The sequence below is a fragment of the Salmo salar genome, chromosome ssa27 (assembly GCF_905237065.1).
Source record: "Salmo salar chromosome ssa27, Ssal_v3.1, whole genome shotgun sequence".
In the NCBI taxonomy this organism is placed as follows: Eukaryota; Metazoa; Chordata; class Actinopteri; order Salmoniformes; family Salmonidae; genus Salmo; species Salmo salar.
The window spans coordinates 14,112,506-14,134,200 of NC_059468.1; the positions used below are offsets into that span (position 1 = coordinate 14,112,506).

Here is a 21,695-nt window from a genome sequence, read left to right on the forward strand (position 1 = left end):
TATTGTTGTTGTTGAAGAAGCTTCAGTTGTTGTTGCAGTAGGGGCTGCAGTAGTTGTTGTGGAAGCAGCTTTATTTGTTGTTGTAGGAGCTGTGGTGGTGGCCGTAGGAGCTAAAGTGGTTGTAGTAGGAGCTGCAGTTGTTGTTGCTGTAGGGGCTGCAGTAGTGCTTGTGGAAGCAGCTACAGTTGGTGTTGTTGGAGCTGTTGCAGTTGTAGTGGTTGTTGGAGCTCCAGTTGTTGTACTAGCTGCTGTTGTGGTTGCTGTGGGGGGTACAGTTGTGGTTGCTGTAGGAGTAACAATGGTAGTTGGACCTGCAGTTGTGATTGGTGTTGTAGGAGCTGCATTTGTTGTAGTAGGAGCTGCAGTTGTCGAAGGGGATGTTGTTGTGGTTGTCGTAGGTGTTTCGGTTGTTGTTGTAGGAGCTGCTGTTGTGGTTGTCGTAGTAGCTAGATCAGTTGTGGTGGTCGCAGGTTCTGCAATTATTGTCGTAGTAGAAGCTATAGTTTTGATTGGAGTTGTAGGAGCTACAGTTGTCGAAGGGGATGTTGTTGTGGTTGTCGTAGGTGCTATAGTTGTTGTAGAAGAAGCTTCCGTTGTGGTTGTAGTAGGGAATGCAGTAGTGGTTGTGGAAGCAGCTACAGTTGTTGAGGTCGGAGCTGTGGTTGTGGTTGTCATAGGAGTTAAAATGGTAGTTGTATCTACAGTTGTGATTGGCGTTGTAGGACCTACAGTTGTTGTTGTCGGAGCTGCAGTTGTCGAAGGGGATGTTGTTGTGGTTGTTGTAGAAGAAGCTTCAGTTGTGGTTGCAGTTGGGGCTACAGTAGTGCTTGTGGAAGCAGCTTCAGTTGTTGTTGTAGGAGCTGCTGCAGTTGTATTGGCCGTAGGAGCTACAGTGGTTGTAGTAGGAGCTGCAGTTGTCGTAGGTACAGTTGTTGTGGTTGCCGTATGTGCTATAGTTGTTGTAGAAGAAGCTTCAGTTGTTGTTGCAGTAGGGGCTTCAGTAGTGGTTGTGGGAGCAGCTTCAGTTGTTGTTGTAGGAGCTGCTGCAGTTGTAGTGGCTGTAGGAGCTAGAGTGGTTGTAGTAGGAGCTACAGTTGTCGTAGGGGATGTTTTTGTAGTTATTGTAGAAGGATCTTCTGTTCTGGTTGCAGTAGGGGCTGCTGTGGTGGTTGTGGAAGCAGCTACAGCTTGTGTTGTTGGAGCTTCTGCAGTTGTAGTGGTCGTTGGAGCTACAGTTGTTGTACTAGCTTCTGTTGTGGTTGTTGTAGGAGCTGCAGTTGTCGAAGGTGATGTTGTTGTGGTTGTCGTTGGTGCTATTGTTGTTGTTGAAGAAGCTTCAGTTGTGGTTGCAGTAGGGGCTGCAGTAGTGGTTGTGGAAGCAGCTACAGTTGGTGTTGTTGGAGCTTCAGCAGTTGTAGATGTTTTTGGAGCTCCAGTTGTTGTACTTACTGGAGATAAAATGGTAGAAGGTCCTGCAATTGTGATCGGCGTTGTAGGAGCTACAGTTGTTTTAGTAGGAGCTGCAGTTGTCGAAGGTGATGTTGTTGTGGTTGTCGTAGGTGCTATAGTTGTTGTTGAAGAAGCTTCAGTTGTGGTTGCAGTAGGGATTGCACTAGGGGCTGCTGTAGTGGTTGTGGGAGCAGCTTCAGTTGTTGTTGTTGGAGCTGCTGCAGTTGTAGTGGTCGTAGCGGCTACAGTTGTTGTACTAGCTGCTGTTGTGGATGCTTTAGGAGTTAAAATGGTAGTAGGACCTGCAGTTGTGATTGGCGTTGTAGGAGCTACAGTTGTTATAGTAGGAGCTGCAGTTGTGAAAGGTGCTTTAGTTGTTGTAGAAGAAGCTTCAGTTGTGGTTGAAGTAGGGGCTGCAGTAGTGGTTGTGGAAGCAGCTTCAGTTGTTGTTGTTATAGCTGCTGCAGTTGTACTTGTCGCATGATCTACAATTATTGTCGTTGTAGGAGCTGAAGGTGTTGCCGTAGTGGGTACTGTTGGGCTTGTTGTAGAATCTGTAGTGGTTGTCGTAGCAGCTGCTGTTGTGCTTGCTATAGTAGCTAAAGTTGTTGTTGGAGCTGCAGTTGTTGTTGCCATAGGGGCTACAGTAGTGGTTGTGGAAGCAGCTACAGTTGTTGTAGGAGCTGCTGTAGTTGTAGTGGTCTTAGGAGCTTCTGTTGTTGTGGTAGAAGCTGCAATTTCGGTGGTCGTAGGAGCTACAGTTGTGATTTCTGTAGCAGCTGCTGCAGTTGTAGTGGTCGTTGGAGCTACAGTTGTTGTACTAGCTTCTGTTGTGGTTGTTGTAGGAGCTGCAGTTGTCGAAGGTGATGTTGTTGTGGTTGTCGTTGGTGCTATTGTTGTAGTTGAAGAAGCTTCAGTTGTTGTTGCAGTAGGGGCTGCAGTAGTTGTTGTGGAAGCAACTGTATTTGTTGTTGTAGGAGCTGTTGTAGTGGCCGTAGGAGCTAAAGTGGTTGTAGTAGGAGCTGCAGTTGTCGAAGGTGATGTTGTTGTGGTTGTCGTTGGTGCTATAGTTGTTGTTGAAGAAGCTTCAGTTGTGGTTGCAGTAGGGGTTGCACTAGTGGTTGTGGAAGCAGCTTCAGTTGTTGTTGTTATAGCTGCTGCAGTTGTACTTGTCGCATGATCTACAATTATTGTCGTTGTAGGAGCTGAAGGTGTTGCCGTAGTGGGTACTGTTGGGCTTGTTGTAGATGTCGTAGAATCTGTAGTGGTTGTCGTAGCAGCTGCTGTTGTGCTTGCTATAGTAGCTAAAGTTGTTGTTGGAGCTGCAGTTGTTGTTGCCATAGGGGCTACAGTAGTGGTTGTGGAAGCAGCTACAGTTGTTGTAGGAGCTGCTGTAGTTGTAGTGGTCTTAGGAGCTTCTGTTGTTGTGGTAGAAGCTGCAATTTTGGTGGTCGTAGGTGCTACAGTTGTGATTTCTGTAGCAGCTGCTGCAGTTGTAGTGGTCGTTGGAGCTACAGTTGTTGTACTAGCTTCTGTTGTGGTTGTTGTAGGAGCTGCAGTTGTCGAAGGTGATGTTGTTGTGGTTGTCGTTGGTGCTATTGTTGTTGTTGAAGAAGCTTCAGTTGTTGTTGCAGTAGGGGCTGCAGTAGTTGTTGTGGAAGCAGCTTTATTTGTTGTTGTAGGAGCTGTGGTGGTGGCCGTAGAAGCTAAAGTGGTTGTAGTAGGAGCTGCAGTTGTTGTTGCTGTAGGGGCTGCAGTAGTGCTTGTGGAAGCAGCTACAGTTGGTGTTGTTGGAGCTGTTGCGGTTGTAGTGGTTGTTGGAGCTCCAGTTGTTGTACTAGCTGCTGTTGTGGTTGCTGTGGGGGGTACAGTTGTGGTTGCTGTAGGAGTAACAATGGTAGTTGGACCTGCAGTTGTGATTGGTGTTGTAGGAGCTGCAGTTGTCGAAGGGGATGTTGTTGTGGTTGTCGTAGGTGTTTCGGTTGTTGTTGTAGGAGCTGCTGTTGTGGTTGTCGTAGTAGCTAGATCAGTTGTGGTGGTCGCAGGTTCTGCAATTATTGTCGTAGTAGAAGCTGTAGTTTTGATTGGAGTTGTAGGAGCTACAGTTGTTGTTGTAGGAGCTGCAGTTGTCGAAGGGGATGTTGTTGTGGTTGTCCTAGGTGCTATAGTTGTTGTAGAAGAAGCTTCCGTTGTGGTTGTAGTAAGGGCTGCAGTAGTGGTTGTGGATGAAGCTTCCGTTGTGGTTGTAGTAGGGAATGCAGTAGTGGTTGTGGAAGCAGCTACAGTTGTTGAGGTCGGAGCTGTGGTTGTGGTTGTCATAGGAGTTAAAATGGTAGTTGTATCTACAGTTGTGATTGGCGTTGTAGGACCTACAGTTGTTGTTGTCGGAGCTGCAGTTGTCGAAGGGGATGTTGTTGTGGTTGTTGTAGAAGAAGCTTCAGTTGTGGTTGCAGTTGGGGCTACAGTAGTACTTGTGGAAGCAGCTTCAGTTGTTGTTGTAGGAGCTGCTGCAGTTGTATTGGCTGTAGGAGCTACAGTGGTTGTAGTAGGAGCTGCAGTTGTCGTAGGTACAGTTGTTGTGGTTGCCGTATGTGCTATAGTTGTTGTAGAAGAAGCTTCAGTTGTTGTTGCAGTAGGGGCTTCAGTAGTGGTTGTGGGAGCAGCTTCAGTTGTTGTTGTAGGAGCTGCTGCAGTTGTAGTGTCTGTAGAAGCTACAGTGGTTGTCGTAGGAGCTACAGTTGTCGTAGGGGATGTTTTTGTAGTTATTGTAGAAGGATCTTCTGTTCTGGTTGCAGTAGGGGCTGCTGTTGTGGTTGTGGAAGCAGCTACAGCTTGTGTTGTTGGAGCTTCTGCAGTTGTAGTGGTCGTTGGAGCTACAGTTGTTGTACTAGCTTCTGTTGTGGTTGTTGTAGGAGCTGCAGTTGTCGAAGGTGATGTTGTTGTGGTTGTCGTTGGTGCTATTGTTGTTGTTGAAGAAGCTTCAGTTGTTGTTGCAGTAGGGGCTGCAGTAGTTGTTGTGGAAGCAACTGTATTTGTTGTTGTAGGAGCTGTTGTAGTGGCCGTAGGAGCTAAAGTGGTTGTAGTAGGAGCTGCAGTTGTCGAAGGTGATGTGGTTGTCGTTGGTGCTATAGTTGTTTTTGAAGAAGCTTCAGTTGTGGTTGCAGTAGGGGCTGCAGTAGTGGTTGTGGAAGCAGCTACAGTTGGTGTTGTTGGAGCTTCAGCAGTTGTAGATGTTTTTGGAGCTCCAGTTGTTGTACTTACTGGAGTTAAAATGGTAGAAGGTCCTGCAATTGTGATCGGCGTTGTAGGAGCTACAGTTGTTTTGGTAGGAGCTGCAGTTGTCGTAGGTGATGTTGTTGTGGTTGTCGTAGGTGCTATAGTTGTTGTTGAAGAAGCTTCAGTTGTGGTTGCAGTAGGGATTGCACTAGGGGCTGCTGTAGTGGTTGTGGGAGCAGCTTCAGTTGTTGTTGTTGGAGCTGCTGCAGTTGTAGTGGTCGTAGCGGCTACAGTTGTTGAACTAGCTGCTGTTGTGGATGCTTTAGGAGTTAAAATGGTAGTAGGACCTGCAGTTGTGATTGGCGTTGTAGGAGCTACAGTTGTTATAGTAGGAGCTGCAGTTGTGAAAGGTGCTTTAGTTGTTGTAGAAGAAGCTTCAGTTGTGGTTGAAGTAGGGGCTGCAGTAGTGGTTGTGGAAGCAGCTTCAGTTGTTGTTGTTATAGCTGCTGCAGTTGTAGTTGTCGCATGATCTACAATTATTGTCGTTGTAGGAGCTGAAGGTGTTGCCGTAGTGGGTACTGTTGGGCTTGTTGTAGATGTCGTAGAATCTGTAGTGGTTGTCGTAGCAGCTGCTGTTGTGCTTGCTATAGTAGCTAAAGTTGTTGTTGGAGCTGCAGTTGTTGTTGCCATAGGGGCTACAGTAGTGGTTGTGGAAGCAGCTACAGTTGTTGTAGGAGCTGCTGTAGTTGTAGTAGTCTTAGGAGCTTCTGTTGTTGTGGTAGAAGCTGCAATTTCGGTGGTCGTAGGAGCTACAGTTGTGATTTCTGTAGCAGCTGCTGCAGTTGTAGTGGTCGTTGGAGCTACAGTTGTTGTACTAGCTTCTGTTGTGGTTGTTGTAGGAGCTGCAGTTGTCGAAGGTGATGTTGTTGTGGTTGTCGTTGGTGCTATTGTTGTTGTTGAAGAAGCTTCAGTTGTTGTTGCAGTAGGGGCTGCAGTAGTTGTTGTGGAAGCAGCTTTATTTGTTGTTGTAGGAGCTGTGGTGGTGGCCGTAGGAGCTAAAGTGGTTGTAGTAGGAGCTGCAGTTGTTGTTGCTGTAGGGGCTGCAGTAGTGCTTGTGGAAGCAGCTACAGTTGGTGTTGTTGGAGCTGTTGCAGTTGTAGTGGTTGTTGGAGCTCCAGTTGTTGTACTAGCTGCTGTTGTGGTTTCTGTGGGGGGTACAGTTGTGGTTGCTGTAGGAGTAACAATGGTAGTTGGACCTGCAGTTGTGATTGGTGTTGTAGGAGCTGCATTTGTTGTAGTAGGAGCTGCAGTTGTCGAAGGAGATGTTGTTGTGGTTGTCGTAGGTGTTTCGGTTGTTGTTGTAGGAGCTGCTGTTGTGGTTGTCGTAGTAGCTAGATCAGTTGTGGTGGTCGCAGGTTCTGCAATTATTGTCGTAGTAGAAGCTATAGTTTTGATTGGAGTTGTAGGAGCTACAGTTGTTGTTGTAGGAGCTGCAGTTGTCGAAGGGGATGTTGTTGTGGTTGTCGTAGGTGCTATAGTTGTTGTAGAAGAAGCTTCCGTTGTGGTTGTAGTAGGGAATGCAGTAGTGGTTGTGGAAGCAGCTACAGTTGTTGAGGTCGGAGCTGTGGTTGTGGTTGTCATAGGAGTTAAAATGGTAGTTGTATCTACAGTTGTGATTGGCGTTGTAGGACCTACAGTTGTTGTTGTCGGAGCTGCAGTTGTCGAAGGGGATGTTGTTGTGGTTGTTGTAGAAGAAGCTTCAGTTGTGGTTGCAGTTGGGGCTACAGTAGTGCTTGTGGAAGCAGCTTCAGTTGTTGTTGTAGGAGCTGCTGCAGTTGTATTGGCCGTAGGAGCTACAGTGGTTGTAGTAGGAGCTGCAGTTGTCGTAGGTACAGTTGTTGTGGTTGCCGTATGTGCTATAGTTGTTGTAGAAGAAGCTTCAGTTGTTGTTGCAGTAGGGGCTTCAGTAGTGGTTGTGGGAGCAGCTTCAGTTGTTGTTGTAGGAGCTGCTGCAGTTGTAGTGGCTGTAGGAGCTAGAGTGGTTGTAGTAGGAGCTACAGTTGTCGTAGGGGATGTTTTTGTAGTTATTGTAGAAGGATCTTCTGTTCTGGTTGCAGTAGGGGCTGCTGTGGTGGTTGTGGAAGCAGCTACAGCTTGTGTTGTTGGAGCTTCTGCAGTTGTAGTGGTCGTTGGAGCTACAGTTGTTGTACTAGCTTCTGTTGTGGTTGTTGTAGGAGCTGCAGTTGTCGAAGGTGATGTTGTTGTGGTTGTCGTTGGTGCTATTGTTGTTGTTGAAGAAGCTTCAGTTGTTGTTGCAGTAGGGGCTGCAGTAGTTGTTGTGGAAGCAGCTTTATTTGTTGTTGTAGGAGCTGTGGTGGTGGCCGTAGGAGCTAAAGTGGTTGTAGTAGGAGCTGCAGTTGTTGTTGCTGTAGGGGCTGCAGTAGTGCTTGTGGAAGCAGCTACAGTTGGTGTTGTTGGAGCTGTTGCAGTTGTAGTGGTTGTTGGAGCTCCAGTTGTTGTACTAGCTGCTGTTGTGGTTGCTGTGGGGGGTACAGTTGTGGTTGCTGTAGGAGTAACAATGGTAGTTGGACCTGCAGTTGTGATTGGTGTTGTAGGAGCTGCAGTTGTCGAAGGGGATGTTGTTGTGGTTGTCGTAGGTGTTTCGGTTGTTGTTGTAGGAGCTGCTGTTGTGGTTGTCGTAGTAGCTAGATCAGTTGTGGTGGTCGCAGGTTCTGCAATTATTGTCGTAGTAGAAGCTGTAGTTTTGATTGGAGTTGTAGGAGCTACAGTTGTTGTTGTAGGAGCTGCAATTGTCGAAGGGGATGTTGTTGTGGCTGTCGTAGGTGCTATAGTTGTTGTAGAAGAAGCTTCCGTTGTGGTTGTAGTAAGGGCTGCAGTAGTGGTTGTGGATGAAGCTTCCGTTGTGGTTGTAGTAGGGAATGCAGTAGTGGTTGTGGAAGCAGCTACAGTTGTTGAGGTCGGAGCTGTGGTTGTGGTTGTCATAGGAGTTAAAATGGTAGTTGTATCTACAGTTGTGATTGGCGTTGTAGGACCTACAGTTGTTGTTGTCGGAGCTGCAGTTGTCGAAGGGGATGTTGTTGTGGTTGTTGTAGAAGAAGCTTCAGTTGTGGTTGCAGTTGGGGCTACAGTAGTGCTTGTGGAAGCAGCTTCAGTTGTTGTTGTAGGAGCTGCTGCAGTTGTAGTGGCTGTAGGAGCTAGAGTGGTTGTAGTAGGAGCTGCAGTTGTCGTAGGTACAGTTGTTGTGGTTGCCGTATGTGCTATAGTTGTTGTAGAAGAAGCTTCAGTTGTTGTTGCAGTAGGGGCTTCAGTAGTGGTTGTGGGAGCAGCTTCAGTTGTTGTTGTAGGAGCTGCTGCAGTTGTAGTGGCTGTAGGAGCTAGAGTGGTTGTAGTAGGAGCTACAGTTGTCGTAGGGGATGTTTTTGTAGTTATTGTAGAAGGATCTTCTGTTCTGGTTGCAGTAGGGGCTGCTGTGGTGGTTGTGGAAGCAGCTACAGCTTGTGTTGTTGGAGCTTCTGCAGTTGTAGTGGTCGTTGGAGCTACAGTTGTTGTACTAGCTTCTGTTGTGGTTGTTGTAGGAGCTGCAGTTGTCGAAGGTGATGTTGTTGTGGTTGTCGTTGGTGCTATTGTTGTTGTTGAAGAAGCTTCAGTTGTTGTTGCAGTAGGGGCTGCAGTAGTTGTTGTGGAAGCAACTGTATTTGTTGTTGTAGGAGCTGTTGTAGTGGCCGTAGGAGCTAAAGTGGTTGTAGTAGGAGCTGCAGTTGTCGAAGGTGATGTGGTTGTCGTTGGTGCTATAGTTGTTTTTGAAGAAGCTTCAGTTGTGGTTGCAGTAGGGGCTGCAGTAGTGGTTGTGGAAGCAGCTACAGTTGGTGTTGTTGGAGCTTCAGCAGTTGTAGATGTTTTTGGAGCTCCAGTTGTTGTACTTACTGGAGTTAAAATGGTAGAAGGTCCTGCAATTGTGATCGGCGTTGTAGGAGCTACAGTTGTTTTGGTAGGAGCTGCAGTTGTCGTAGGTGATGTTGTTGTGGTTGTCGTAGGTGCTATAGTTGTTGTTGAAGAAGCTTCAGTTGTGGTTGCAGTAGGGATTGCACTAGGGGCTGCTGTAGTGGTTGTGGGAGCAGCTTCAGTTGTTGTTGTTGGAGCTGCTGCAGTTGTAGTGGTCGTAGCGGCTACAGTTGTTGAACTAGCTGCTGTTGTGGATGCTTTAGGAGTTAAAATGGTAGTAGGACCTGCAGTTGTGATTGGCGTTGTAGGAGCTACAGTTGTTATAGTAGGAGCTGCAGTTGTGAAAGGTGCTTTAGTTGTTGTAGAAGAAGCTTCAGTTGTGGTTGAAGTAGGGGCTGCAGTAGTGGTTGTGGAAGCAGCTTCAGTTGTTGTTGTTATAGCTGCTGCAGTTGTAGTTGTCGCATGATCTACAATTATTGTCGTTGTAGGAGCTGAAGGTGTTGCCGTAGTGGGTACTGTTGGGCTTGTTGTAGATGTCGTAGAATCTGTAGTGGTTGTCGTAGCAGCTGCTGTTGTGCTTGCTATAGTAGCTAAAGTTGTTGTTGGAGCTGCAGTTGTTGTTGCCATAGGGGCTACAGTAGTGGTTGTGGAAGCAGCTACAGTTGTTGTAGGAGCTGCTGTAGTTGTAGTAGTCTTAGGAGCTTCTGTTGTTGTGGTAGAAGCTGCAATTTCGGTGGTCGTAGGAGCTACAGTTGTGATTTCTGTAGCAGCTGCTGCAGTTGTAGTGGTCGTTGGAGCTACAGTTGTTGTACTAGCTTCTGTTGTGGTTGTTGTAGGAGCTGCAGTTGTCGAAGGTGATGTTGTTGTGGTTGTCGTTGGTGCTATTGTTGTTGTTGAAGAAGCTTCAGTTGTTGTTGCAGTAGGGGCTGCAGTAGTTGTTGTGGAAGCAGCTTTATTTGTTGTTGTAGGAGCTGTGGTGGTGGCCGTAGGAGCTAAAGTGGTTGTAGTAGGAGCTGCAGTTGTTGTTGCTGTAGGGGCTGCAGTAGTGCTTGTGGAAGCAGCTACAGTTGGTGTTGTTGGAGCTGTTGCAGTTGTAGTGGTTGTTGGAGCTCCAGTTGTTGTACTAGCTGCTGTTGTGGTTTCTGTGGGGGGGTACAGTTGTGGTTGCTGTAGGAGTAACAATGGTAGTTGGACCTGCAGTTGTGATTGGTGTTGTAGGAGCTGCATTTGTTGTAGTAGGAGCTGCAGTTGTCGAAGGAGATGTTGTTGTGGTTGTCGTAGGTGTTTCGGTTGTTGTTGTAGGAGCTGCTGTTGTGGTTGTCGTAGTAGCTAGATCAGTTGTGGTGGTCGCAGGTTCTGCAATTATTGTCGTAGTAGAAGCTATAGTTTTGATTGGAGTTGTAGGAGCTACAGTTGTTGTTGTAGGAGCTGCAGTTGTCGAAGGGGATGTTGTTGTGGTTGTCGTAGGTGCTATAGTTGTTGTAGAAGAAGCTTCCGTTGTGGTTGTAGTAGGGAATGCAGTAGTGGTTGTGGAAGCAGCTACAGTTGTTGAGGTCGGAGCTGTGGTTGTGGTTGTCATAGGAGTTAAAATGGTAGTTGTATCTACAGTTGTGATTGGCGTTGTAGGACCTACAGTTGTTGTTGTCGGAGCTGCAGTTGTCGAAGGGGATGTTGTTGTGGTTGTTGTAGAAGAAGCTTCAGTTGTGGTTGCAGTTGGGGCTACAGTAGTGCTTGTGGAAGCAGCTTCAGTTGTTGTTGTAGGAGCTGCTGCAGTTGTATTGGCCGTAGGAGCTACAGTGGTTGTAGTAGGAGCTGCAGTTGTCGTAGGTACAGTTGTTGTGGTTGCCGTATGTGCTATAGTTGTTGTAGAAGAAGCTTCAGTTGTTGTTGCAGTAGGGGCTTCAGTAGTGGTTGTGGGAGCAGCTTCAGTTGTTGTTGTAGGAGCTGCTGCAGTTGTAGTGGCTGTAGGAGCTAGAGTGGTTGTAGTAGGAGCTACAGTTGTCGTAGGGGATGTTTTTGTAGTTATTGTAGAAGGATCTTCTGTTCTGGTTGCAGTAGGGGCTGCTGTGGTGGTTGTGGAAGCAGCTACAGCTTGTGTTGTTGGAGCTTCTGCAGTTGTAGTGGTCGTTGGAGCTACAGTTGTTGTACTAGCTTCTGTTGTGGTTGTTGTAGGAGCTGCAGTTGTCGAAGGTGATGTTGTTGTGGTTGTCGTTGGTGCTATTGTTGTTGTTGAAGAAGCTTCAGTTGTTGTTGCAGTAGGGGCTGCAGTAGTTGTTGTGGAAGCAGCTTTATTTGTTGTTGTAGGAGCTGTGGTGGTGGCCGTAGGAGCTAAAGTGGTTGTAGTAGGAGCTGCAGTTGTTGTTGCTGTAGGGGCTGCAGTAGTGCTTGTGGAAGCAGCTACAGTTGGTGTTGTTGGAGCTGTTGCAGTTGTAGTGGTTGTTGGAGCTCCAGTTGTTGTACTAGCTGCTGTTGTGGTTGCTGTGGGGGGTACAGTTGTGGTTGCTGTAGGAGTAACAATGGTAGTTGGACCTGCAGTTGTGATTGGTGTTGTAGGAGCTGCAGTTGTCGAAGGGGATGTTGTTGTGGTTGTCGTAGGTGTTTCGGTTGTTGTTGTAGGAGCTGCTGTTGTGGTTGTCGTAGTAGCTAGATCAGTTGTGGTGGTCGCAGGTTCTGCAATTATTGTCGTAGTAGAAGCTGTAGTTTTGATTGGAGTTGTAGGAGCTACAGTTGTTGTTGTAGGAGCTGCAATTGTCGAAGGGGATGTTGTTGTGGCTGTCGTAGGTGCTATAGTTGTTGTAGAAGAAGCTTCCGTTGTGGTTGTAGTAAGGGCTGCAGTAGTGGTTGTGGATGAAGCTTCCGTTGTGGTTGTAGTAGGGAATGCAGTAGTGGTTGTGGAAGCAGCTACAGTTGTTGAGGTCGGAGCTGTGGTTGTGGTTGTCATAGGAGTTAAAATGGTAGTTGTATCTACAGTTGTGATTGGCGTTGTAGGACCTACAGTTGTTGTTGTCGGAGCTGCAGTTGTCGAAGGGGATGTTGTTGTGGTTGTTGTAGAAGAAGCTTCAGTTGTGGTTGCAGTTGGGGCTACAGTAGTGCTTGTGGAAGCAGCTTCAGTTGTTGTTGTAGGAGCTGCTGCAGTTGTAGTGGCTGTAGGAGCTAGAGTGGTTGTAGTAGGAGCTGCAGTTGTCGTAGGTACAGTTGTTGTGGTTGCCGTATGTGCTATAGTTGTTGTAGAAGAAGCTTCAGTTGTTGTTGCAGTAGGGGCTTCAGTAGTGGTTGTGGGAGCAGCTTCAGTTGTTGTTGTAGGAGCTGCTGCAGTTGTAGTGGCTGTAGGAGCTAGAGTGGTTGTAGTAGGAGCTACAGTTGTCGTAGGGGATGTTTTTGTAGTTATTGTAGAAGGATCTTCTGTTCTGGTTGCAGTAGGGGCTGCTGTGGTGGTTGTGGAAGCAGCTACAGCTTGTGTTGTTGGAGCTTCTGCAGTTGTAGTGGTCGTTGGAGCTACAGTTGTTGTACTAGCTTCTGTTGTGGTTGTTGTAGGAGCTGCAGTTGTCGAAGGTGATGTTGTTGTGGTTGTCGTTGGTGCTATTGTTGTTGTTGAAGAAGCTTCAGTTGTTGTTGCAGTAGGGGCTGCAGTAGTTGTTGTGGAAGCAACTGTATTTGTTGTTGTAGGAGCTGTTGTAGTGGCCGTAGGAGCTAAAGTGGTTGTAGTAGGAGCTGCAGTTGTCGAAGGTGATGTGGTTGTCGTTGGTGCTATAGTTGTTTTTGAAGAAGCTTCAGTTGTGGTTGCAGTAGGGGCTGCAGTAGTGGTTGTGGAAGCAGCTACAGTTGGTGTTGTTGGAGCTTCAGCAGTTGTAGATGTTTTTGGAGCTCCAGTTGTTGTACTTACTGGAGTTAAAATGGTAGAAGGTCCTGCAATTGTGATCGGCGTTGTAGGAGCTACAGTTGTTTTGGTAGGAGCTGCAGTTGTCGTAGGTGATGTTGTTGTGGTTGTCGTAGGTGCTATAGTTGTTGTTGAAGAAGCTTCAGTTGTGGTTGCAGTAGGGATTGCACTAGGGGCTGCTGTAGTGGTTGTGGGAGCAGCTTCAGTTGTTGTTGTTGGAGCTGCTGCAGTTGTAGTGGTCGTAGCGGCTACAGTTGTTGAACTAGCTGCTGTTGTGGATGCTTTAGGAGTTAAAATGGTAGTAGGACCTGCAGTTGTGATTGGCGTTGTAGGAGCTACAGTTGTTATAGTAGGAGCTGCAGTTGTGAAAGGTGCTTTAGTTGTTGTAGAAGAAGCTTCAGTTGTGGTTGAAGTAGGGGCTGCAGTAGTGGTTGTGGAAGCAGCTTCAGTTGTTGTTGTTATAGCTGCTGCAGTTGTACTTGTCGCATGATCTACAATTATTGTCGTTGTAGGAGCTGAAGGTGTTGCCGTAGTGGGTACTGTTGGGCTTGTTGTAGATGTCGTAGAATCTGTAGTGGTTGTCGTAGCAGCTGCTGTTGTGCTTGCTATAGTAGCTAAAGTTGTTGTTGGAGCTGCAGTTGTTGTTGCCATAGGGGCTACAGTAGTGGTTGTGGAAGCAGCTACAGTTGTTGTAGGAGCTGCTGTAGTTGTAGTGGTCTTAGGAGCTTCTGTTGTTGTGGTAGAAGCTGCAATTTCGGTGGTCGTAGGAGCTACAGTTGTGATTTCTGTAGCAGCTGCTGCAGTTGTAGTGGTCGTTGGAGCTACAGTTGTTGTACTAGCTTCTGTTGTGGTTGTTGTAGGAGCTGCAGTTGTCGAAGGTGATGTTGTTGTGGTTGTCGTTGGTGCTATTGTTGTTGTTGAAGAAGCTTCAGTTGTTGTTGCAGTAGGGGCTGCAGTAGTTGTTGTGGAAGCAGCTTTATTTGTTGTTGTAGGAGCTGTGGTGGTGGCCGTAGGAGCTAAAGTGGTTGTAGTAGGAGCTGCAGTTGTTGTTGCTGTAGGGGCTGCAGTAGTGCTTGTGGAAGCAGCTACAGTTGGTTTTGTTGGAGCTGTTGCAGTTGTAGTGGTTGTTGGAGCTCCAGTTGTTGTACTAGCTGCTGTTGTGGTTGCTGTGGGGGGTACAGTTGTGGTTGCTGTAGGAGTAACAATGGTAGTTGGACCTGCAGTTGTGATTGGTGTTGTAGGAGCTGCATTTGTTGTAGTAGGAGCTGCAGTTGTCGAAGGGGATGTTGTTGTGGTTGTCGTAGGTGTTTCGGTTGTTGTTGTAGGAGCTGCTGTTGTGGTTGTCGTAGTAGCTAGATCAGTTGTGGTGGTCGCAGGTTCTGCATTTATTGTCGTAGTAGAAGCTATAGTTTTGATTGGAGTTGTAGGAGCTACAGTTGTTGTTGTAGGAGCTGCAGTTGTCGAAGGGGATGTTGTTGTGGTTGTCGTAGGTGCTATAGTTGTTGTAGAAGAAGCTTCCGTTGTGGTTGTAGTGGGGAATGCAGTAGTGGTTGTGGAAGCAGCTACAGTTGTTGAGGTCGGAGCTGTGGTTGTGGTTGTCATAGGAGTTAAAATGGTAGTTGTATCTACAGTTGTGATAGGCGTTGTAGGACATACAGTTGTTGTTGTCGGAGCTGCAGTTGTCGAAGGGGATGTTGTTGTGGTTGTTGTAGAAGAAGCTTCAGTTGTGGTTGCAGTTGGGGCTACAGTAGTGCTTGTGGAAGCAGCTTCAGTTGTTGTTGTAGGAGCTGCTGCAGTTGTATTGGCCGTAGGAGCTACAGTGGTTGTAGTAGGAGCTGCAGTTGTCGTAGGTACAGTTGTTGTGGTTGCCGTATGTGCTATAGTTGTTGTAGAAGAAGCTTCAGTTGTTGTTGCAGTAGGGGCTTCAGTAGTGGTTGTGGGAGCAGCTTCAGTTGTTGTTGTAGGAGCTGCTGCAGTTGTAGTGGCTGTAGGAGCTAGAGTGGTTGTAGTAGGAGCTACAGTTGTCGTAGGGGATGTTTTTGTAGTTATTGTAGAAGGATCTTCTGTTCTGGTTGCAGTAGGGGCTGCTGTGGTGGTTGTGGAAGCAGCTACAGCTTGTGTTGTTGGAGCTTCTGCAGTTGTAGTGGTCGTTGGAGCTACAGTTGTTGTACTAGCTTCTGTTGTGGTTGTTGTAGGAGCTGCAGTTGTCGAAGGTGATGTTGTTGTGGTTGTCGTTGGTGCTATTGTTGTTGTTGAAGAAGCTTCAGTTGTTGTTGCAGTAGGGGCTGCAGTAGTTGTTGTGGAAGCAGCTTTATTTGTTGTTGTAGGAGCTGTGGTGGTGGCCGTAGGAGCTAAAGTGGTTGTAGTAGGAGCTGCAGTTGTTGTTGCTGTAGGGGCTGCAGTAGTGCTTGTGGAAGCAGCTACAGTTGGTGTTGTTGGAGCTGTTGCAGTTGTAGTGGTTGTTGGAGCTCCAGTTGTTGTACTAGCTGCTGTTGTGGTTGCTGTGGGGGGGTACAGTTGTGGTTGCTGTAGGAGTAACAATGGTAGTTGGACCTGCAGTTGTGATTGGTGTTGTAGGAGCTGCAGTTGTCGAAGGGGATGTTGTTGTGGTTGTCGTAGGTGTTTCGGTTGTTGTTGTAGGAGCTGCTGTTGTGGTTGTCGTAGTAGCTAGATCAGTTGTGGTGGTCGCAGGTTCTGCAATTATTGTCGTAGTAGAAGCTGTAGTTTTGATTGGAGTTGTAGGAGCTACAGTTGTTGTTGTAGGAGCTGCAGTTGTCGAAGGGGATGTTGTTGTGGCTGTCGTAGGTGCTATAGTTGTTGTAGAAGAAGCTTCCGTTGTGGTTGTAGTAAGGGCTGCAGTAGTGGTTGTGGATGAAGCTTCCGTTGTGGTTGTAGTAGGGAATGCAGTAGTGGTTGTGGAAGCAGCTACAGTTGTTGAGGTCGGAGCTGTGGTTGTGGTTGTCATAGGAGTTAAAATGGTAGTTGTATCTACAGTTGTGATTGGCGTTGTAGGACCTACAGTTGTTGTTGTCGGAGCTGCAGTTGTCGAAGGGGATGTTGTTGTGGTTGTTGTAGAAGAAGCTTCAGTTGTGGTTGCAGTTGGGGCTACAGTAGTGCTTGTGGAAGCAGCTTCCGTTGTTGTTGTAGGAGCTGCTGCAGTTGTAGTGGCTGTAGGAGCTAGAGTGGTTGTAGTAGGAGCTGCAGTTGTCGTAGGTACAGTTGTTGTGGTTGCCGTATGTGCTATAGTTGTTGTAGAAGAAGCTTCAGTTGTTGTTGCAGTAGGGGCTTCAGTAGTGGTTGTGGGAGCAGCTTCAGTTGTTGTTGTAGGAGCTGCTGCAGTTGTAGTGGCTGTAGGAGCTAGAGTGGTTGTAGTAGGAGCTACAGTTGTCGTAGGGGATGTTTTTGTAGTTATTGTAGAAGGATCTTCTGTTCTGGTTGCAGTAGGGGCTGCTGTGGTGGTTGTGGAAGCAGCTACAGCTTGTGTTGTTGGAGCTTCTGCAGTTGTAGTGGTCGTTGGAGCTACAGTTGTTGTACTAGCTTCTGTTGTGGTTGTTGTAGGAGCTGCAGTTGTCGAAGGTGATGTTGTTGTGGTTGTCGTTGGTGCTATTGTTGTTGTTGAAGAAGCTTCAGTTGTTGTTGCAGTAGGGGCTGCAGTAGTTGTTGTGGAAGCAACTGTATTTGTTGTTGTAGGAGCTGTTGTAGTGGCCGTAGGAGCTAAAGTGGTTGTAGTAGGAGCTGCAGTTGTCGAAGGTGATGTGGTTGTCGTTGGTGCTATAGTTGTTTTTGAAGAAGCTTCAGTTGTGGTTGCAGTAGGGGCTGCAGTAGTGGTTGTGGAAGCAGCTACAGTTGGTGTTGTTGGAGCTTCAGCAGTTGTAGATGTTTTTGGAGCTCCAGTTGTTGTACTTACTGGAGTTAAAATGGTAGAAGGTCCTGCAATTGTGATCGGCGTTGTAGGAGCTACAGTTGTTTTGGTAGGAGCTGCAGTTGTCGTAGGTGATGTTGTTGTGGTTGTCGTAGGTGCTATAGTTGTTGTTGAAGAAGCTTCAGTTGTGGTTGCAGTAGGGATTGCACTAGGGGCTGCTGTAGTGGTTGTGGGAGCAGCTTCAGTTGTTGTTGTTGGAGCTGCTGCAGTTGTAGTGGTCGTAGCGGCTACAGTTGTTGAACTAGCTGCTGTTGTGGATGCTTTAGGAGTTAAAATGGTAGTAGGACCTGCAGTTGTGATTGGCGTTGTAGGAGCTACAGTTGTTATAGTAGGAGCTGCAGTTGTGAAAGGTGCTTTAGTTGTTGTAGAAGAAGCTTCAGTTGTGGTTGAAGTAGGGGCTGCAGTAGTGGTTGTGGAAGCAGCTTCAGTTGTTGTTGTTATAGCTGCTGCAGTTGTACTTGTCGCATGATCTACAATTATTGTCGTTGTAGGAGCTGAAGGTGTTGCCGTAGTGGGTACTGTTGGGCTTGTTGTAGATGTCGTAGAATCTGTAGTGGTTGTCGTAGCAGCTGCTGTTGTGCTTGCTATAGTAGCTAAAGTTGTTGTTGGAGCTGCAGTTGTTGTTGCCATAGGGGCTACAGTAGTGGTTGTGGAAGCAGCTACAGTTGTTGTAGGAGCTGCTGTAGTTGTAGTGGTCTTAGGAGCTTCTGTTGTTGTGGTAGAAGCTGCAATTTCGGTGGTCGTAGGAGCTACAGTTGTGATTTCTGTAGCAGCTGCTGCAGTTGTAGTGGTCGTTGGAGCTACAGTTGTTGTACTAGCTTCTGTTGTGGTTGTTGTAGGAGCTGCAGTTGTCGAAGGTGATGTTGTTGTGGTTGTCGTTGGTGCTATTGTTGTTGTTGAAGAAGCTTCAGTTGTTGTTGCAGTAGGGGTTGCAGTAGTTGTTGTGGAAGCAGCTTTATTTGTTGTTGTAGGAGCTGTGGTGGTGGCCGTAGGAGCTAAAGTGGTTGTAGTAGGAGCTGCAGTTGTTGTTGCTGTAGGGGCTGCAGTAGTGCTTGTGGAAGCAGCTACAGTTGGTGTTGTTGGAGCTGTTGCAGTTGTAGTGGTTGTTGGAGCTCCAGTTGTTGTACTAGCTGCTGTTGTGGTTGCTGTGGGGGGTACAGTTGTGGTTGCTGTAGGAGTAACAATGGTAGTTGGACCTGCAGTTGTGATTGGTGTTGTAGGAGCTGCATTTGTTGTAGTAGGAGCTGCAGTTGTCGAAGGGGATGTTGTTGTGGTTGTCGTAGGTGTTTCGGTTTTTGTTGTAGGAGCTGCTGTTGTGGTTGTCGTAGTAGCTAGATCAGTTGTGGTGGTCGCAGGTTCTGCAATTATTGTCGTAGTAGAAGCTATAGTTTTGATTGGAGTTGTAGGAGCTACAGTTGTTGTTGTAGGAGCTGCAGTTGTCGAAGGGGATGTTGTTGTGGTTGTCGTAGGTGCTATAGTTGTTGTAGAAAAAGCTTCCGTTGTGGTTGTAGTAGGGAATGCAGTAGTGGTTGTGGAAGCAGCTACAGTTGTTGAGGTCGGAGCTGTGGTTGTGGTTGTCATAGGAGTTAAAATGGTAGTTGTATCTACAGTTGTGATTGGCGTTGTAGGACCTACAGTTGTTGTTGTCGGAGCTGCAGTTGTCGAAGGGGATGTTGTTGTGGTTGTTGTAGAAGAAGCTTCAGTTGTGGTTGCAGTTGGGGCTACAGTAGTGCTTGTGGAAGCAGCTTCAGTTGTTGTTGTAGGAGCTGCTGCAGTTGTATTGGCCGTAGGAGCTACAGTGGTTGTAGTAGGAGCTGCAGTTGTCGTAGGTACAGTTGTTGTGGTTGCCGTATGTGCTATAGTTGTTGTAGAAGAAGCTTCAGTTGTTGTTGCAGTAGGGGCTTCAGTAGTGGTTGTGGGAGCAGCTTCAGTTGTTGTTGTAGGAGCTGCTGCAGTTGTAGTGGCTGTAGGAGCTAGAGTGGTTGTAGTAGGAGCTACAGTTGTCGTAGGGGATGTTTTTGTAGTTATTGTAGAAGGATCTTCTGTTCTGGTTGCAGTAGGGGCTGCTGTGGTGGTTGTGGAAGCACCTACAGCTTGTGTTGTTGGACCTTCTGCAGTTGTAGTGGTCGTTGGAGCTACAGTTGTTGTACTAGCTTCTGTTGTGGTTGTTGTAGGAGCTGCAGTTGTCGAAGGTGATGTTGTTGTGGTTGTCGTTGGTGCTATTGTTGTTGTTGAAGAAGCTTCAGTTGTTGTTGCAGTAGGGGCTGCAGTAGTTGTTGTGGAAGCAGCTTTATTTGTTGTTGTAGGAGCTGTGGTGGTGGCCGTAGGAGCTAAAGTGGTTGTAGTAGGAGCTGCAGTTGTTGTTGCTGTAGGGGCTGCAGTAGTGCTTGTGGAAGCAGCTACAGTTGGTGTTGTTGGAGCTGTTGCAGTTGTAGTGGTTGTTGGAGCTCCAGTTGTTGTACTAGCTGCTGTTGTGGTTGCTGTGGGGGGTACAGTTGTGGTTGCTGTAGGAGTAACAATGGTAGTTGGACCTGCAGTTGTGATTGGTGTTGTAGGAGCTGCAGTTGTCGAAGGGGATGTTGTTGTGGTTGTCGTAGGTGTTTCGGTTGTTGTTGTAGGAGCTGCTGTTGTGGTTGTCGTAGTAGCTAGATCAGTTGTGGTGGTCGCAGGTTCTGCAATTATTGTCGTAGTAGAAGCTGTAGTTTTGATTGGAGTTGTAGGAGCTACAGTTGTTGTTGTAGGAGCTGCAGTTGTCGAAGGGGATGTTGTTGTGGCTGTCGTAGGTGCTATAGTTGTTGTAGAAGAAGCTTCCGTTGTGGTTGTAGTAAGGGCTGCAGTAGTGGTTGTGGATGAAGCTTCCGTTGTGGTTGTAGTAGGGAATGCAGTAGTGGTTGTGGAAGCAGCTACAGTTGTTGAGGTCGGAGCTGTGGTTGTGGTTGTCATAGGAGTTAAAATGGTAGTTGTATCTACAGTTGTGATTGGCGTTGTAGGACCTACAGTTGTTGTTGTCGGAGCTGCAGTTGTCGAAGGGGATGTTGTTGTGGTTGTTGTAGAAGAAGCTTCAGTTGTGGTTGCAGTTGGGGCTACAGTAGTGCTTGTGGAAGCAGCTTCAGTTGTTGTTGTAGGAGCTGCTGCAGTTGTAGTGGCTGTAGGAGCTAGAGTGGTTGTAGTAGGAGCTGCAGTTGTCGTAGGTACAGTTGTTGTGGTTGCCGTATGTGCTATAGTTGTTGTAGAAGAAGCTTCAGTTGTTGTTGCAGTAGGGGCTTCAGTAGTGGTTGTGGGAGCAGCTTCAGTTGTTGTTGTAGGAGCTGCTGCAGTTGTAGTGGCTGTAGGAGCTAGAGTGGTTGTAGTAGGAGCTACAGTTGTCGTAGGGGATGTTTTTGTAGTTATTGTAGAAGGATCTTCTGTTCTGGTTGCAGTAGGGGCTGCTGTGGTGGTTGTGGAAGCAGCTACAGCTTGTGTTGTTGGAGCTTCTGCAGTTGTAGTGGTCGTTGGAGCTACAGTTGTTGTACTAGCTTCTGTTGTGGTTGTTGTAGGAGCTGCAGTTGTCGAAGGTGATGTTGTTGTGGTTGTCGTTGGTGCTATTGTTGTTGTTGAAGAAGCTTCAGTTGTCGTTGCAGTAGGGGCTGCAGTAGTTGTTGTGGAAGCAACTGTATTTGTTGTTGTAGGAGCTGTTGTAGTGGCCGTAGGAGCTAAAGTGGTTGTAGTAGGAGCTGCAGTTGTCGAAGGTGATGTGGTTGTCGTTGGTGCTATAGTTGTTTTTGAAGAAGCTTCAGTTGTGGTTGCAGTAGGGGCTGCAGTAGTGGTTGTGGAAGCAGCTACAGTTGGTGTTGTTGGAGCTTCAGCAGTTGTAGATGTTTTTGGAGCTCCAGTTGTTGTACTTACTGGAGTTAAAATGGTAGAAGGTCCTGCAATTGTGATCGGCGTTGTAGGAGCTACAGTTGTTTTGGTAGGAGCTGCAGTTGTCGTAGGTGATGTTGTTGTGGTTGTCGTAGGTGCTATAGTTGTTGTTGAAGAAGCTTCAGTTGTGGTTGCAGTAGGGATTGCACTAGGGGCTGCTGTAGTGGTTGTGGGAGCAGCTTCAGTTGTTGTTGTTGGAGCTGCTGCAGTTGTAGTGGTCGTAGCGGCTACAGTTGTTGAACTAGCTGCTGTTGTGGATGCTTTAGGAGTTAAAATGGTAGTAGGACCTGCAGTTGTGATTGGCGTTGTAGGAGCTACAGTTGTTATAGTAGGAGCTGCAGTTGTGAAAGGTGCTTTAGTTGTTGTAGAAGAAGCTTCAGTTGTGGTTGAAGTAGGGGCTGCAGTAGTGGTTGTGGAAGCAGCTTCAGTTGTTGTTGTTATAGCTGCTGCAGTTGTACTTGTCGCATGATCTACAATTATTGTCGTTGTAGGAGCTGAAGGTGTTGCCGTAGTGGGTACTGTTGGGCTTGTTGTAGATGTCGTAGAATCTGTAGTGGTTGTCGTAGCAGCTGCTGTTGTGCTTGCTATAGTAGCTAAAGTTGTTGTTGGAGCTGCAGTTGTTGTTGCCATAGGGGCTACAGTAGTGGTTGTGGAAGCAGCTACAGTTGTTGTAGGAGCTGCTGTAGTTGTAGTGGTCTTAGGAGCTTCTGTTGTTGTGGTAGAAGCTGCAATTTCGGTGGTCGTAGGAGCTACAGTTGTGATTTCTGTAGCAGCTGCTGCAGTTGTAGTGGTCGTTGGAGCTACAGTTGTTGTACTAGCTTCTGTTGTGGTTGTTGTAGGAGCTGCAGTTGTCGAAGGTGATGTTGTTGTGGTTGTCGTTGGTGCTATTGTTGTTGTTGAAGAAGCTTCAGTTGTTGTTGCAGTAGGGGTTGCAGTAGTTGTTGTGGAAGCAGCTTTATTTGTTGTTGTAGGAGCTGTGGTGGTGGCCGTAGGAGCTAAAGTGGTTGTAGTAGGAGCTGCAGTTGTTGTTGCTGTAGGGGCTGCAGTAGTGCTTGTGGAAGCAGCTACAGTTGGTGTTGTTGGAGCTGTTGCAGTTGTAGTGGTTGTTGGAGCTCCAGTTGTTGTACTAGCTGCTGTTGTGGTTGCTGTGGGGGGTACAGTTGTGGTTGCTGTAGGAGTAACAATGGTAGTTGGACCTGCAGTTGTGATTGGTGTTGTAGGAGCTGCATTTGTTGTAGTAGGAGCTGCAGTTGTCGAAGGGGATGTTGTTGTGGTTGTCGTAGGTGTTTCGGTTTTTGTTGTAGGAGCTGCTGTTGTGGTTGTCGTAGTAGCTAGATCAGTTGTGGTGGTCGCAGGTTCTGCAATTAT

The 21,695-nt window shown here is 47.3% G+C and overlaps 1 protein-coding gene across 1 annotated transcript; it reads right to left on the reverse strand.

Annotated features, from left to right (window-relative positions):
• Window positions 1-11,276: 11,276 nt before the first annotated feature.
• On the reverse strand, window positions 11,277-15,470 carry LOC123730892 (mucin-2-like). Its single transcript, XM_045709197.1, has 5 exons — window positions 15,106-15,470; window positions 13,791-14,213; window positions 13,046-13,088; window positions 11,624-11,640; window positions 11,277-11,550 (listed from the first exon to the last, which is right to left on the reverse strand). The coding sequence occupies exons 1-5, from the start codon at window positions 15,468-15,470 to the stop codon at window positions 11,277-11,279; spliced, it is 1,122 nt and encodes a 373-aa protein (XP_045565153.1).
• Window positions 15,471-21,695: the final 6,225 nt, after the last annotated feature.